The sequence below is a fragment of the Ciconia boyciana genome, chromosome 2, assembly GCF_034638445.1.
Source record: "Ciconia boyciana chromosome 2, ASM3463844v1, whole genome shotgun sequence".
Lineage (NCBI taxonomy): Eukaryota > Metazoa > Chordata > Aves > Ciconiiformes > Ciconiidae > Ciconia > Ciconia boyciana.
The window spans coordinates 2,461,256-2,474,383 of record NC_132935.1 but is presented as its reverse complement, the minus strand read 5'-3'; the positions used below and the strand labels follow the sequence as shown (position 1 = coordinate 2,474,383).

At 45.2% G+C, this 13,128-nt stretch overlaps 1 protein-coding gene across 1 annotated transcript in view; it reads left to right on the top strand.

Moving 5' to 3' along the window:
- The window catches only part of ADGRB1 (adhesion G protein-coupled receptor B1), a 278,797-nt gene extending 272,735 nt beyond the window's left edge, over positions 1 to 6,062 (top strand). The window contains exon 32 of the mRNA XM_072851811.1: positions 4,639 to 6,062. Within this exon, the coding sequence (XP_072707912.1) occupies positions 4,639 to 4,836 (198 nt within the window). The 3' untranslated portion in view covers positions 4,837 to 6,062. The remainder of the gene's footprint in view (positions 1 to 4,638) is intronic.
- Positions 6,063 to 13,128: the final 7,066 nt, after the last annotated feature.

Sequence of the window (13,128 nt, the reverse complement as noted above, 5' to 3'; positions counted from 1 at the left end):
ATGCCACTCCCAAGCAAAACAGTTGCACTAGGATCTGCGTACTCTGGATGAAGCCAGCCTGGTCCCTTGAAGGCAGCACAGAGCCAACGTGCAGAAGAGCCTGTGGTAGGGAGGTGCCTTGCTCCACCATCGTCACCTTTCCATAGCCACCATGAGTCCAACACAGGTGACTCATTGCAGTCTGCCAGGACTAGATTTAGAAGGAGAGGGCTGTCTGGATTATCTCAATGCACTTTGCCTCTGTCTTTGTTAGGGATTTGGGGAGTTTTGTTAGCACTGCATCTTAAATGCCTTTTGTCCCAAATCGTCTCCCTCTGCCTTAAAGACGTGCAGCCAAAATGAAATCTACGGCTGAATGAAGGAGACTCCAAATGCCACCAGGGTGATGAAGACCTCCAGTTTGCCCTGCACAGCAGGTTTTACCCCAGCCTTGGGTCTGGGCACTCCCTCCCTTCCCAGTCCTCCAACAGAGGAGTCTGCTCTGCCATCCTGGCACCAGGCAGGAACCGATAAACATTTCCCTCCTCCCCGACAGCCAGAAGCTCATGGGCTGTGTCAGGCCAGAGTAATGGCTCTGTCTCTGTGAGTTACTGGCAGAGCAGCCTCTGCTGCTTTCAGCTCCTGTCTCGGGCCATTCCTGGCTTTCTCCGAGGCGCCAGGCCCTGGGCCAGCACCGGCGCCTTTTACAGACGGATTACACAACCCTCTCTCCAGGTTTTTTCTTCTTTTCTGTGCATAGCTAGGTTTTCCCTCCTGTCTGCAAGGATTGCTAAGACCCTACAGTGGGGATGGAAGAAAATGCCAGAGCTGAAGCATGAGCCCAGTGGCTGTTGCTATATGCTGTTCAAGTGACCCAGACCTGATAAAAACCTTTTCCATATGGAGGGAAAGAAAAAGGGTGCTGTTCCCGGGACCCTGCTACCAATTCCCAGGGTGCCTCTTGCCAAGAGGAGAAGATTTTCTTTTGTCTCCCAGCATCGTTGCCAGAGCTCAGCCTGGCTGATTGCATTTAGCCTGCATAGAGATCCGACTGGGCACTGAGTCCTTCTGCACCCATGCTCAGATCATGGCTGTGCACACAGCTCTGTGAGCTGCTGGTGCACTATGGTGGACGGCCGGTACAGCCCACCCCTGAGATAGCACCTCCACTCACAGCATCACTAGAGAAGTCTTAATTCTTTTTCGAGAAGTGGGAAACTAAAAGCAAGCCTCCCCTCTCCATTTGCTGATGTCCCAAGGCTCCTTTTCATCTTATAGCTGTAAGTAGACATCTTTGGAGTCACTAAGCCCGCCACAGTCATAGCTAGATAACACATCACACTGATAAGCTAGGTAGAAACAACTGTGTGGGGTCAGACCCTAGGCCAGTCTGGCCCTGCCTTCTCTCCATAGCAGAATCTAAAGCAGCTTGGAAAGATAAAAGAACAGGGCAAGCATGTGGTAGTACATCTTCAAACAGAACCCCAATACTCCAGTAATTTGTGCTCAGAGGCCCCCTGACGCAAAATGGTGTCACCTTACCTCATAGTACTGAATGGATTTTGCTTTTGTGGATGTTTCCACATACTTTTTATAACTTTGAAAGTTTCCAGCATCAACAGAGCTGTGGAAATGTGGTCTGCAGTTCGGCTGGGCACTGTGTGCAGGACCAGCTCCTGGGGTTCACTCTGGGCTAGGCACTGCTTGGTGTCTCATCATGCTTTGTAGTTCTTGTGTTGGAAGAGGTGATCCCTACCATCAGTAGTCCGTTCCTATCATCAACAAGCCACTAAGAGTTTCATAAACCTCTTTCACATCCACCCATGATCTCTTTTCAAGGCTGAAAAGTCTTAGTCTGTATAATCCTTCCCCTATAGAACATGCTCCATAAATTTATTCATGGCTGTAAATTGGCCACCCTTACCACTTCCCCTGTATCCTTCTATCAGGAAGCCCATGGAGTGCACGTAATATTCAAGATGCGGGTGCAGAGTGGAGTTATGTACTGGTATAGTGATGTTTTCTGCTTCATTCTCTCTTCCTTTCTTAATTTCTCCATTCTTAATAATTCACAACATTTAATGTCTGTTGTTATTGCCATTGAATAATTATTTTAACCCTTAGGTCTTGTTCCCCAGTGACAGGTCTGATCAGAGGCCATTGCTGTAGATGTGAACTCCTAATTGTTTGGGTTTGTTTCCCCCCCCCCCAGTTTCTGTTCCCTACGTGGATTTGCAGCTGTTCTCACTTGGTAGCTCAAAAGCAGCCCGTGACGAGAACGGCTCTGAGGTTTTCTGATCACGTTCAGTGTACATGATCAGATCTGGGTGCATCCTCACAGCATGAAGGAGAGGCTGAAGGTCAGGAGTGTGGCAGACGGAGGGACTATTAAAACAGAGATTGGTTGGGAATAGAAGAACCCGATGCTGAAGGTGGCTGTAAATAATGCCATCAAAGAAGGGCTTTCATTTGAGAGAAAAGATGGAATTGTTTATGAAGTTCATGCATATGATCATTTGTGCTGCTCTCTGTTAAATAATACAGCTGTCGACATCAGTAACTTTGAAAACTTGTGGCATTACAGCAATTGTGGGAGAAAACAAAATGTTTTTTCATTGAAAAGAGCTGTTCCGACCAAGCTTTTTATTCTTCACCTTTTGGGAAACTTCCAGTTTCATTCCATTTTTTGCTCTATATGTGCTTTTGTCTTTATGTGTACTTTCTTGCTGCATCTTTTCATGTCAGACTAATGGCCTGCAAAAACACCATAGGTAGAAGTTTCAGTTCAGGAAGTCTTGAACTTGTCTCATTAAGACACACACAGAGATAAAAAAGTTTCAGTTTTTGGTGGCAGTCATTCTTAAATAAGTTCCAAAATAGATAATGGAATAAATCAACAATTCTATCACCTTTTCAGTCATATTAGTATTAATCACCACTGTGTTACATCATGAAATAAAGTAAGAATAACGCCAACAGCGTAAGAAAAGCTCTGTGTCATAGAGCTTAATGAAAACCACAGCTGCAGATTTCAAGAACTGACATGTTTTACATTATTCTGAAAAATACTTTTCCAAAACATGATTTTTTTAAGAAAAAATTGTCTTTCAAAGGACTTTTTAAAAGTTCTTTTTCTCCCTTTGAATTAAAATAAAGATAATTTCAGGATGTTTTCACTTCACATTGAGAAGACCGGGTTTACCTGGTTCCTACATTTGCCACTCTCTAGCCACCAAATGACCCCACCCAGTGCCTTGTTCCTGTGAGCAGCTACGAGGATGCAGGAGCAACTTCAAATGTATCTCATTTTTATATTAAGGGTGAAAGTTTGGAAAAGCAAAATTCATGGCTTGGGTGATGTGATGAAAGCTGTCCCTGTAGGGATAATGCTACAATGCCTTTCCTATCGGCGTTGCAGTATGGAGGTGAGATAAACAAGAGACTTACAAAAGTTTCCTAGGAAAGGACAAAATCAGAAGCTAAGGCAGGTGGATTAGCATGTAGCAGATGGGTATTTAGGTTTCCTATAGGGCTGCAGCAATCTCTGCAGCATCCTGGAGTACAATCATGACACTGCAGTCTATGTGTGGCTTCATCTCCCCTCAATCAATACATTTTGGTGACAGCATTGAGCTGTGACATGTCTTGGGCTGCATGTCACCTCCATGTCTGTCTCCTCACCTTCTCCTCAGACTTCTTCTCTCCTTGTTGTCATCCTCCACCCAGCTGCGTTTCCTCCCACCCTTTCCGCTAGCTGCCACTTTCCCTTTGGCAGGTGGCTCAAAGGGGCTCTATGCTCCTGTTATGTGCCTTTTCTCACCCAGTGCTGGAGTGTTTTGTGGGGATAATTAACTGTAAAAAGCATCACTCTTGGTGGGGGGGAGAAGCTCAGTGGAACAACTCATTTAAAATCTTTGCATGGACTCTCCTTCATATACACACTGAAGAACACACCTGTTTTACAGAGCCTCAGCTCTCCCCAGAGTCTTGTCTTGGTGCGTATTGGCAGAAACATTGAAAGATATTCTCTGAATTGATATCCATGGTGGGATGCTGGCATGAGTCTGGGCTAACAACAGTCGATAAAGCCTTGAAGGCTTGGTGTGGAGTTGATGGAAATGCTTTCAGTTTCAGAGCTGACAATCCAGCCCATCAAACAGCATGGGTTCACTGGCAAAATAGTTAGCATGTTTTGCTGCAATTAAATAGCCTAGAAATAGCTGTGCTACATAAAAAAAATATTCTCATCTATATAAAATTTAGTTGATGTGTGTTCAAAAAGACCTCATCGTAATCTGGATTTCTATGTGGGGATTTTCTATAGAAGTAGAAAAAGATCTTGAATTCTCAAAACCATGTTCAGTTTTTCAGTGGAAATGCAAGTGGCAAAAACCTCAGCTGAAAGCTGAAATATCTAGGCGTTAGGTGATAGAGATAGCAATGAAAAAAAGAACTCTTTATATTTTCTTCCTGAAAAATAGACAGTTTACACACCAAGTGCAATTTTCATTGAAACCCCACTTTATTTTGGATCAGGAGTTTCACAGAAAAAATTGCCTTTGATATAAGAGAAGGAGGTGAAAAAATCCTATTTTTTGCACAGGCACTAACCTCTCTTTCTTTCTTTCTCTCCTTTCTTACACTTCCCTCCTCTTGCAGCAAGAAAAACAGCAGACACCAAACAAGAGACCCTGGGAAGGAATCAGGAAAGTCCAGTCCCCACCATCATGGGTTAAAAAGGACATCGAACCTGTGGCACAGTCTCCCCTAGAACTAAAAACTGTAGAGTGGGAGAAAACAGGAGCCACCATCCCCCTGGTGGGACAAGACATTATTGACCTTCAGACAGAGGTCTGAGCAGAAAGGGAAGAAAGGGACTTTTTTTTTCCAGAAAACAAACAAAACAAACAAAACAAAACCACGTTTTAAAGAAATGATTAAATTAAATCGGAACCGAGTGAGAGAAGTGTTTGGTTTCTTTTGAAACCCTTGGTAAGATGGAGTAACTTTTGTATTGTTCTCAGCAGAGAGGGGGAATATTACTTTATAGAGTATAGTAGCTGTAGGTTCAGGACAACACGAGCTTTCCCAGGTAGGACTGGAGAAGAAGTGAACCTGGAAGAGAGTGAGGAGGAGGCAGAGGGTGGGGAGGGACTGCAGGGGACGAGCCCTGCCGAGATGCTTTCGGGCTGCTGCCACACGCCGGGAGCCTTCCTGCTCTGCCACGGGGAGGTGTGGAAGGACGCCCAGCAGTCACCGCAAAGGGCCAAGAAGATTGGGGTTGTTTGGGGACCACAAGAGGGGACACCTGCGGGAGCCTCGCTGGGATGCGGTCTGGCCGTAGATCCCCAGGGGAGACGCAGCCTTGAGGGTCTGTGGCATCCCTTGCCGATCCTCGCCCCCCGCCTCTCCCTCACCAGCTCATCCAAGAAGGAAGGAGACGGGACGCGCCAAGTGGTGGCCAAGAAGACATTCCCACTCTTATGTGCCACACCGTGACCTGGCATCGTGGCACCCCTGCAGCGGGTCCCCATGGGGCCTGGAGGGGGAAGTGGTGGCATCATCCATGGCTTAGGTGGAGAGGTAAGGTGGGGCTTCCTCCTCTGATCCCTCCACAGCAGAGCTCCTGTGCACCCTAAGGAGTGGGACAGGCACAGGAGGAAAGGACCACCTCCAAAACCTGCTTGCCCCGTCTCCAGGGAGAGGGTCGAAGGTGTTAGAAAAACAGACCAACAAGAAGAATGTAGGTCATTTTATTGACTGTTAAATAGGTAAACTCAGCACGGGCCTTGCAAAGGTCCTTTTGGCCTCATCCTTTTTTTTTTTCTGTTATTTTCCTTGCTTTCGGACTCAGATTTATTCCAAGCTGCCCCTCCCTGGAAGGCAGAGAGAAAAAGAGGGAAAGACAGATCTGCCAATGTACCTGGAGATATTTGGTATACAGAGATGTTGCCTTAGGACATTGAGACAAACTGACAACATGAATAACGTCCACTTGGAAACAAACAAACAAACAAACAAAATAATCTATTTTTTTCCTTCTTCTTTTCTTTTCTTCAATAAAAAGAGAACTTGAAACCCGAGACCTTTCTTTTCTTTGACTCTTGTCATTTCGAATGCCTTTCTGTGCCATAGGACTGCGCAGGCATGGGGTGAGGATGCCACCTGCTGAAGGTGGAAGGCAAGTTGCTCCGTGGAAAGTTTGGGATGGTGGGAATACACGGCGCCTTCGTTGCTCGCTTGCAATGTTTTGCTTTGTTTTATTCAGTTTGGGTTTTGGTTATTTTCCCCTCACTGGCTCTTCTCCTCCCTCCCCGCTGCCCAGAGCCAGGAGGCAGGTTTGTGGTCCTACAAGACGGAAGAGGTGGAGCTGGTCAGGAGAGCAGGACATTCCTCATCATAAAATACTGTCTTCTTATTTCACCATGAAAAAAATAATAACGATTTTTTTTTCGTTAAACATTTCTCAAGGCTATTTACAAAAAATAAGGTATCTACATTTGACCCCAGAAAGTGTTGTGCAATATTTTTATCATTAAAAATATCACACTGACATTACACGCAGACTTCTTTTTTTTTATCATTCCTAGCACTGTCTGTCTGATGTTTGGAACAACTATCCCAGCTTTGGAGATGTGCGGCGACAAACCTCTGGTTGTGAGTGGCCAGATTGTGCCAGACAGCAGTAACGCTTGATCAGGGTCTGACTTATTACTGTGTGTTTGAGTCTCTTTTTAAAAAAAACAAAACAAAACACATTTTTAGGAAAAAGCTAACAATGGATACAAGATGCAAAACAGTCACTGACCCTAGTTGTGTTTTCTCCACTGAGAGATGTTGCTTGACATGCAGACATCCCTGCTTCCATTTTCCTTTGGGCCACCTGGGGAACTGATCTTTAAGGACAGTGGCATTTACCTTGCCATTAACTGTATAATATGAAGGATGGAAAGAAAAACTTTTAAAAAATCCAAATAGTTAAAAAAATAGGGAAACTGATTACTTATAAAAACTGTGATATTATTGTTCAATTTTAGATTATTCTATGAAACAGGAAAGCACAAAGGCCTCCCTCAGATGCTGGGTTGTATGATATTGTAATTATTATAATTACATATTATGAATTTTAGCATACAGATATCTTTCTACTGTGTTTTAATTCTTTCCTCTTTTTTTTTCCCCTCCCCTGCCCGACCAAGTCTGCCCTCTTCGCTCCAACCTTCCCCATTCACCCATTCACTCCAGCCGACTTGCAGGACATTAACGGTGTTATGTAATTACAGAGATAAATGTTTGTTTAATAACTGTTGATATTCGACTTTCTCTGCTCAGCTCCTCCGGTTAATTCTGTTTTCCCATGCCCTGCCCTGCTCCGTGCCATGCCTCTCTCCTCTCTGTGTTCGTCAGTTTTTTTTCTGTACAGTTTTCAGAGCACAAAATGAATGTTTCTTATTTCTAATAAAAGAGGTGTAAACTCTAGAGATGTCTGCTTTTTAAAAGCGCCCCTGCCCACGCCCCACGTGTGGTTTGCATCATGCCCGGGTGCTGGGAAACACCTCTCCTGGACCTGCAAGCTGCCACCTTGGCTCTCTACTCTGGGAGAGCCATAGCCTGGGGCCAAACTTGCCCCATGAGTGCATCTTTTGCTTTTAGCTTCGTAGGTTCTTGATACCCCCCAAAATACCTCCCTTTATGATGCACGTTTCCAGGGCACGAAGAATTCCCTTTTCTGTGCAGCGCAGCCTGCTTTTCTGCAGGTACCTCTAACCCAAACCTTGATGCCCCCTTCCCAATGTCATATGATGCGAGGGGCTGATACTTAACACAGATCTGGCAGCATTACTGGCAGAGGGCAGTGATGCTGGGTTATAGTTTCCAACAAGGCCAGGGAAATGCTGATGCTACCCTGCTGGCATGCCTGCAAAGCCAATCACAACCTCACCTGGATTTCCCTGCCACCTCCTGCGTTACCAGGCAGGCTGCGAGCAGAAGCATAGCTCAGTGCGCAAGGTGGTTAAGGATATCACTCATGAAAGATGACAAGAAATGAATTGAGCTAGGGATTATTCACTTCCTTTGGTGCTTACCCTTGAATGGCTGAAATCCTCCAGCAAGAAAATGTGTCCTTATCTCCCTGACTCTGCTCCATCACCTGATTGACAGTTTTTAGGTTTACAGGCAGGACTGCAGGAGGCTTAGGGGTCTGGCAAATCAGATCCAGGGCTGCCTCTCTCCAGAGCCTCGATCCAAAGCCATCATGGCCCAGTAGGTCCCCGGATGTAATGACTTCTCTTGGCCTGGCTGAAATGAATTGGATATCCTGAAACATCTGAAATGATTGCAGAAGCATGGGGCTGCCCGGAGGCTCTTAGCCCAGTCCCCCCATCCCTGAGCCATGATCGAACCCTTCTTCAACCAGCAGCACCTGATGGTGAGTCCCAGGGCTTCTCCATCCTTCCTACAGGGGTGTTTCTCGCCCTACATCTCACATACCATACTCCTATAGCATTAGCAGGCAGAAGGGAAATACTAACCACCAGGCACCACATGAGGTGACGGGCTGGGAGGGCAGGAGAGCCCAAACCTCATATCACAGCCCTAGAAATGGGTCAGGAGGTCCTGCTGCTTCTCATCAAGGGGAGCTGGAAGGAGGAAGCACATGTCCCCGCTGTGTTCATGGGACTGTAAATAACAGCACTATCAGAGGTGGAGAACGCAGGAGGTCAGTGTATGTACAGGTGGTTTCAGTTTGCGCTGTGATTATAATGTGGTGTGGCTGCAAGGGAGGGTGACAGGATAGTTCAGCTTTGAAAGGGCCTCCTGAGGTCCCCCTGAGCTGTCCTAGGAGCCCATGATCCTGCCTTGCAGCCACGCCAGGCTATAGCCATGGGCCAAACGCAGAACACCTGTACATACACCATGATCCCACAAAGAGGAAGCACAGCCATGCTGCGGCAGTGGATAAATGGTACATTGCACATGTAAGAAATCATACTCCTTGGTTGCTACTCTGGGAAAACATGGCTGTGCTGGAAAATTGAGAAGAATCTGAAAACTGAAGAAAATGCAAAGCATTTTCTCTGGGCTACCCATATAGGAAAAGGCCCATATGGAGCAAGACACCATTCCTGGAAGATTTGGGACCAGGGCAGGAGGTTACTCTCTGCGGTCGATCTATTTTGTGGCTGAAGGGAGTGCTTGAGCTCACTATGCTACTACCTGAGGTGTCCAAGATGAGGTAGGATGAATCTGGGCCTGAGATGAATATCTGTTCCTGAGCTCCTGTTTTGACAAGACCTAAACAGAGAAGAAAAGAAAGAAGATGGCTGGGTTTTTTCTTTCCTTCTTATTTTCCCCAACCTGCTCCTCCCAGGAAGAGGTCAGCGCCTCCCCAGGGAAGTGTCTGCCTTGAAGCTTTCAAGCAAATAGAAAACACCTTCAAAGTAGCTTTCAACAGCCTTCTGAGTAAGAAGTCCTCAGGGGATCCATGTGGACGACCTCTCCAGGTGCTCGCTTGCTCAGACCTATTTGCATTCATGATTTTCCAAAAAACCTTTTATGTATCTGAGGCTGAAAGCTCCCTTATGCTGGCAAGCCCCTTGGGCAGGCTAATTTCCTACCAAGCCTTAGAGATGACAACGTGGAAGACAAGCTGGGGCCATGCAGGACTTCATGTTGGATGGTTGAAATCATTCCTTCCTGGCCTTAAAAACCTGAGAGTCCTTTTAGGACATGATGCTGAATAGCATCAACAGAGAAACTCACTGCTGATTGTATGCTCATTATGTTTGAGTAATGAACATCACTCATTGCACTGGCTTGTTAGCAAGTTGAGTAGCTGTTATGTCAGTAATGCCAAAAAAGAGGCCCAGGGAAATGAGGTAGTCAGCTTTCAGTCACTTTTCAGTCTCTTCCCTGATCATCTTGAGATAAGTCAACCATGCAATCTGAACTTCCTTTGTTCACCCTAACAACTCTCTGTGGAGCCCCACCACATGGAGGTGGGCCTTGCTCATCTCCTTCTGTGTCCCAGAGATACTGTAGCTTTGGCTCATTAGTGAGGAGCAACATGGCTTCTGAAGAGAGCATGGAGCCACCATGGCAGCCAGAAGAGCTGTGGCACCTTGAGAAACAAAGTCCCAAGATCACCATCCTGGATCAGGTCCCCACTATCCAGCTGCTTCACAGCTGTTTGCTTCTTTGAAAAGCAACATCTCTTGGCTCCTGCAGAGTTTGCAAGAGCTCCTTGAACTTCTAAATTGGGAAAGAAAGGACAGATGTTGTATTTTGGATGGAAAGAGAGGACAAGCAGGACTCTCAGCCTGTGGGGAAGAATCCTATGTAAGGTTTGGGTGGTTTTGTTTGCTTTCTTCCCTTGCAGATTTCATTTAAGAAATAACCAAGTGCAAGTGTGCTGCACTCAGCTGCTGCACCCTGACTTGTGCTAGATGACTCCACGTCTACAGACACACACCAGGGCTGAGTCCCCACCATCACCACTTCCCATTGACTTTAAAGTCCTTTAGGTAAAAGGCCAAATTTGAGGAAAAGAGAAGTCAGTACCATGAAATTTTCTGCCAGGTAAATGCCTGCAGCTCCATTAGCACCAGCAGCTGGGCAGGTGTTAAACACTTGTTCATTAAAGAAGGTGAAAATTTAAAGGCTTAGAGCATCATGTAGAAAACAGGACATCACCAAGGTATTGCTTCAGTTAATTAATCCAGATTTCTAAAGAAAAGCAAATACCTGCCTGATCATCAAAATCAACATGTCTGGAGCAGAGTCAGTAGTGACAGGCATTTTTCTAATGGAGCTAGGAGTGGTTTAGCATTTTCACATGCCCATGCTCAGTGTGTATGTATAACCCCGTACTGAGAGCCACTGCCATGCCCTACACAGTGCTCATGGGGCAAAATATCATACGTGATGCTAAACAATACTCTGACCCTAAATCTCTGGCACATGTACATGCATATAAACACATATATATATTGTTCTCACACACCCTCATGCACACGTACTTACCTACTACTTCATAAACACACAACTAAACAACTGTAAATGTACAAAATCATTAAAATACATTGGGACAGGTTAAATATACTGCATTTTTTGATGTCAAACTGCCTTGAAAAAGGGACTCAGGCAGCAGCTAAGATTTATGTGAGAAATGTGCTCAGTGAACTTCAGAAAGAGAATGTGAATTAAGCAATATGAAGCAATTAATTAGCTGCAGTAGCATTTGTCTGATCTGCACATCTGCAATGGCTTTTTGTTGGATTTTGTTTTGTTGTTTTTTTGTTGTTGGCTGGGATTTTTTTTTTTTTTCTATTTATAATGTGGAAACTGAATTTTTCAACCAAGCAGACTGCTAATAAAGTCCAGCTTCAGCAAAGGAAAAGCAAGGCAGAAGTACGTTTCTCACCTGATCCTATGGGACTGGCTTATTTTTGCCTCCCGCGGGTGACCAGCTGCAAATGAACTATTTAATTCTAAACTCAGCAAGTTGCTGCCCTCCTGCAGAGATCAGGACAGGCATGAAAACCACAGAGCTTGGGGCACAGAGGAGAAAAATGAGCTTGGGTTCCTGTTTGGGGTTAGCAGCGCAGGAGACAACATGAATTTTGCTATGGAACACACACTGAGCAGAGACTCCTGAGATGGAGACTCAGTTTCTAGCTTTGTCAGAGGCTTCCCTGCATCACTTTTGCATAAATGCCTTAATGTTTTAGCTTCTCCAATTTGTTGGGCACCAGTCGTGGTACCCAGCGTGGCTATATTTCCCCATATGCCTGGCAGGTTTTGCAAAGCAACCTGCTGCTGCAGCTAACACATAGCTGTGCTTTATGTGGTGCACAGCAGGATGGAGGCTTTTTTTTTTTTGTCTAATGGAAAATGTCAGCTTCAAAGCAATGGAAGTTCAAAAAATACAGCACTTCGTGGCAGCACTTTGACAAGTCACCTCTCCAGAGGTGGAGCCATGACCGAAGAAGGTTATGCAAATGTTGGGAGTGATTTGAAAGCGGGCAAGAAAGGAGGAGGCAAATTCTGCAGGAAGCAAGAGAAGTGCAGCAGAGTTTCTCTTCAGGGGAAATAATTAAATGAAAAGGCAAATTGTCATCTCCTGGTCTGTGTGGGCTGAGGGTTTTCAGGGAATGGACAATCAAAGAGTCGCTTAATGTATATCAGGCGTTTCTTGGCTTTGATCAATTGTTGTCTGAAATAATTGGCAGCTTCTTCACGTTAGCTCATGTTTGGACCTATTATTAATATTGTAACTCAAGCTTTGAGGTTTCGGCCAACACAGGCTTCCATCACTCATGGGTGTTTTGCATTTACAAGGGAAATAAGAGACCATGCTCTTATTCGAAGAGCTGGCAACCTTCGAAGAGCCCCCTTCAAAGAGCTGGCAACCTATTTGAAAGACAGAAACTCAAGGGAAAGGCAGAGACGCTTGACTTGAGCACAGAAAATCCATCAGCAGAGGGAAAGGTTAAATTCTGACCATCTGGTTCCTCCACAGACACCCTTTAGGCCAAGCCATGATACCATTCAAGGTATAAAATCGTCTCACTTAGTTTTGCTGAATTTTCTGGAAGAGGTCAAAGGCCTAGAAGGCATTGCTGGGTCTCAGTTGCTGACCATGAAATAATCTCTCTTCTGACGTGAGATGGGGAAGGGTTGGCATTTCAGCGCTGACACCTATTGTTTGTTAATGAAAGAAAGTGATTTAAAAGCTTGGCCTCATTGATGCTCTCAGTCCAGCTGGGCCAGGACAGTGCAAATCAGCTTGGTTTATAAAAGCTCACCTCCATTCAGTGTCAGGCAGGGCTTTGGGCCCATTATAAGAATCAATAAAGACAAAAGGAAATAGAAAATGGATCACACTGCATAGATAGTTGGCCAAAGAGTTCTTTTCCATAGTAATTAATTATCTTCCTTAAATAAAACAGCTGATTTCCATGAGCTTAGATCTGTGATCAGAATATTTTGTCTATTCTCAGCAAAGGATCTCCTAAACTATTGCACTGTGGTATTGGTAGAGAAAATGTGGGTAGTGGATAAGGAAGGTGCTGGGGCATAAAAGACTGTGATGGGAGTAGGGCAGGAGTCAATAATCATGTTCCTCAGTTAAGTTGAAGATTTTGT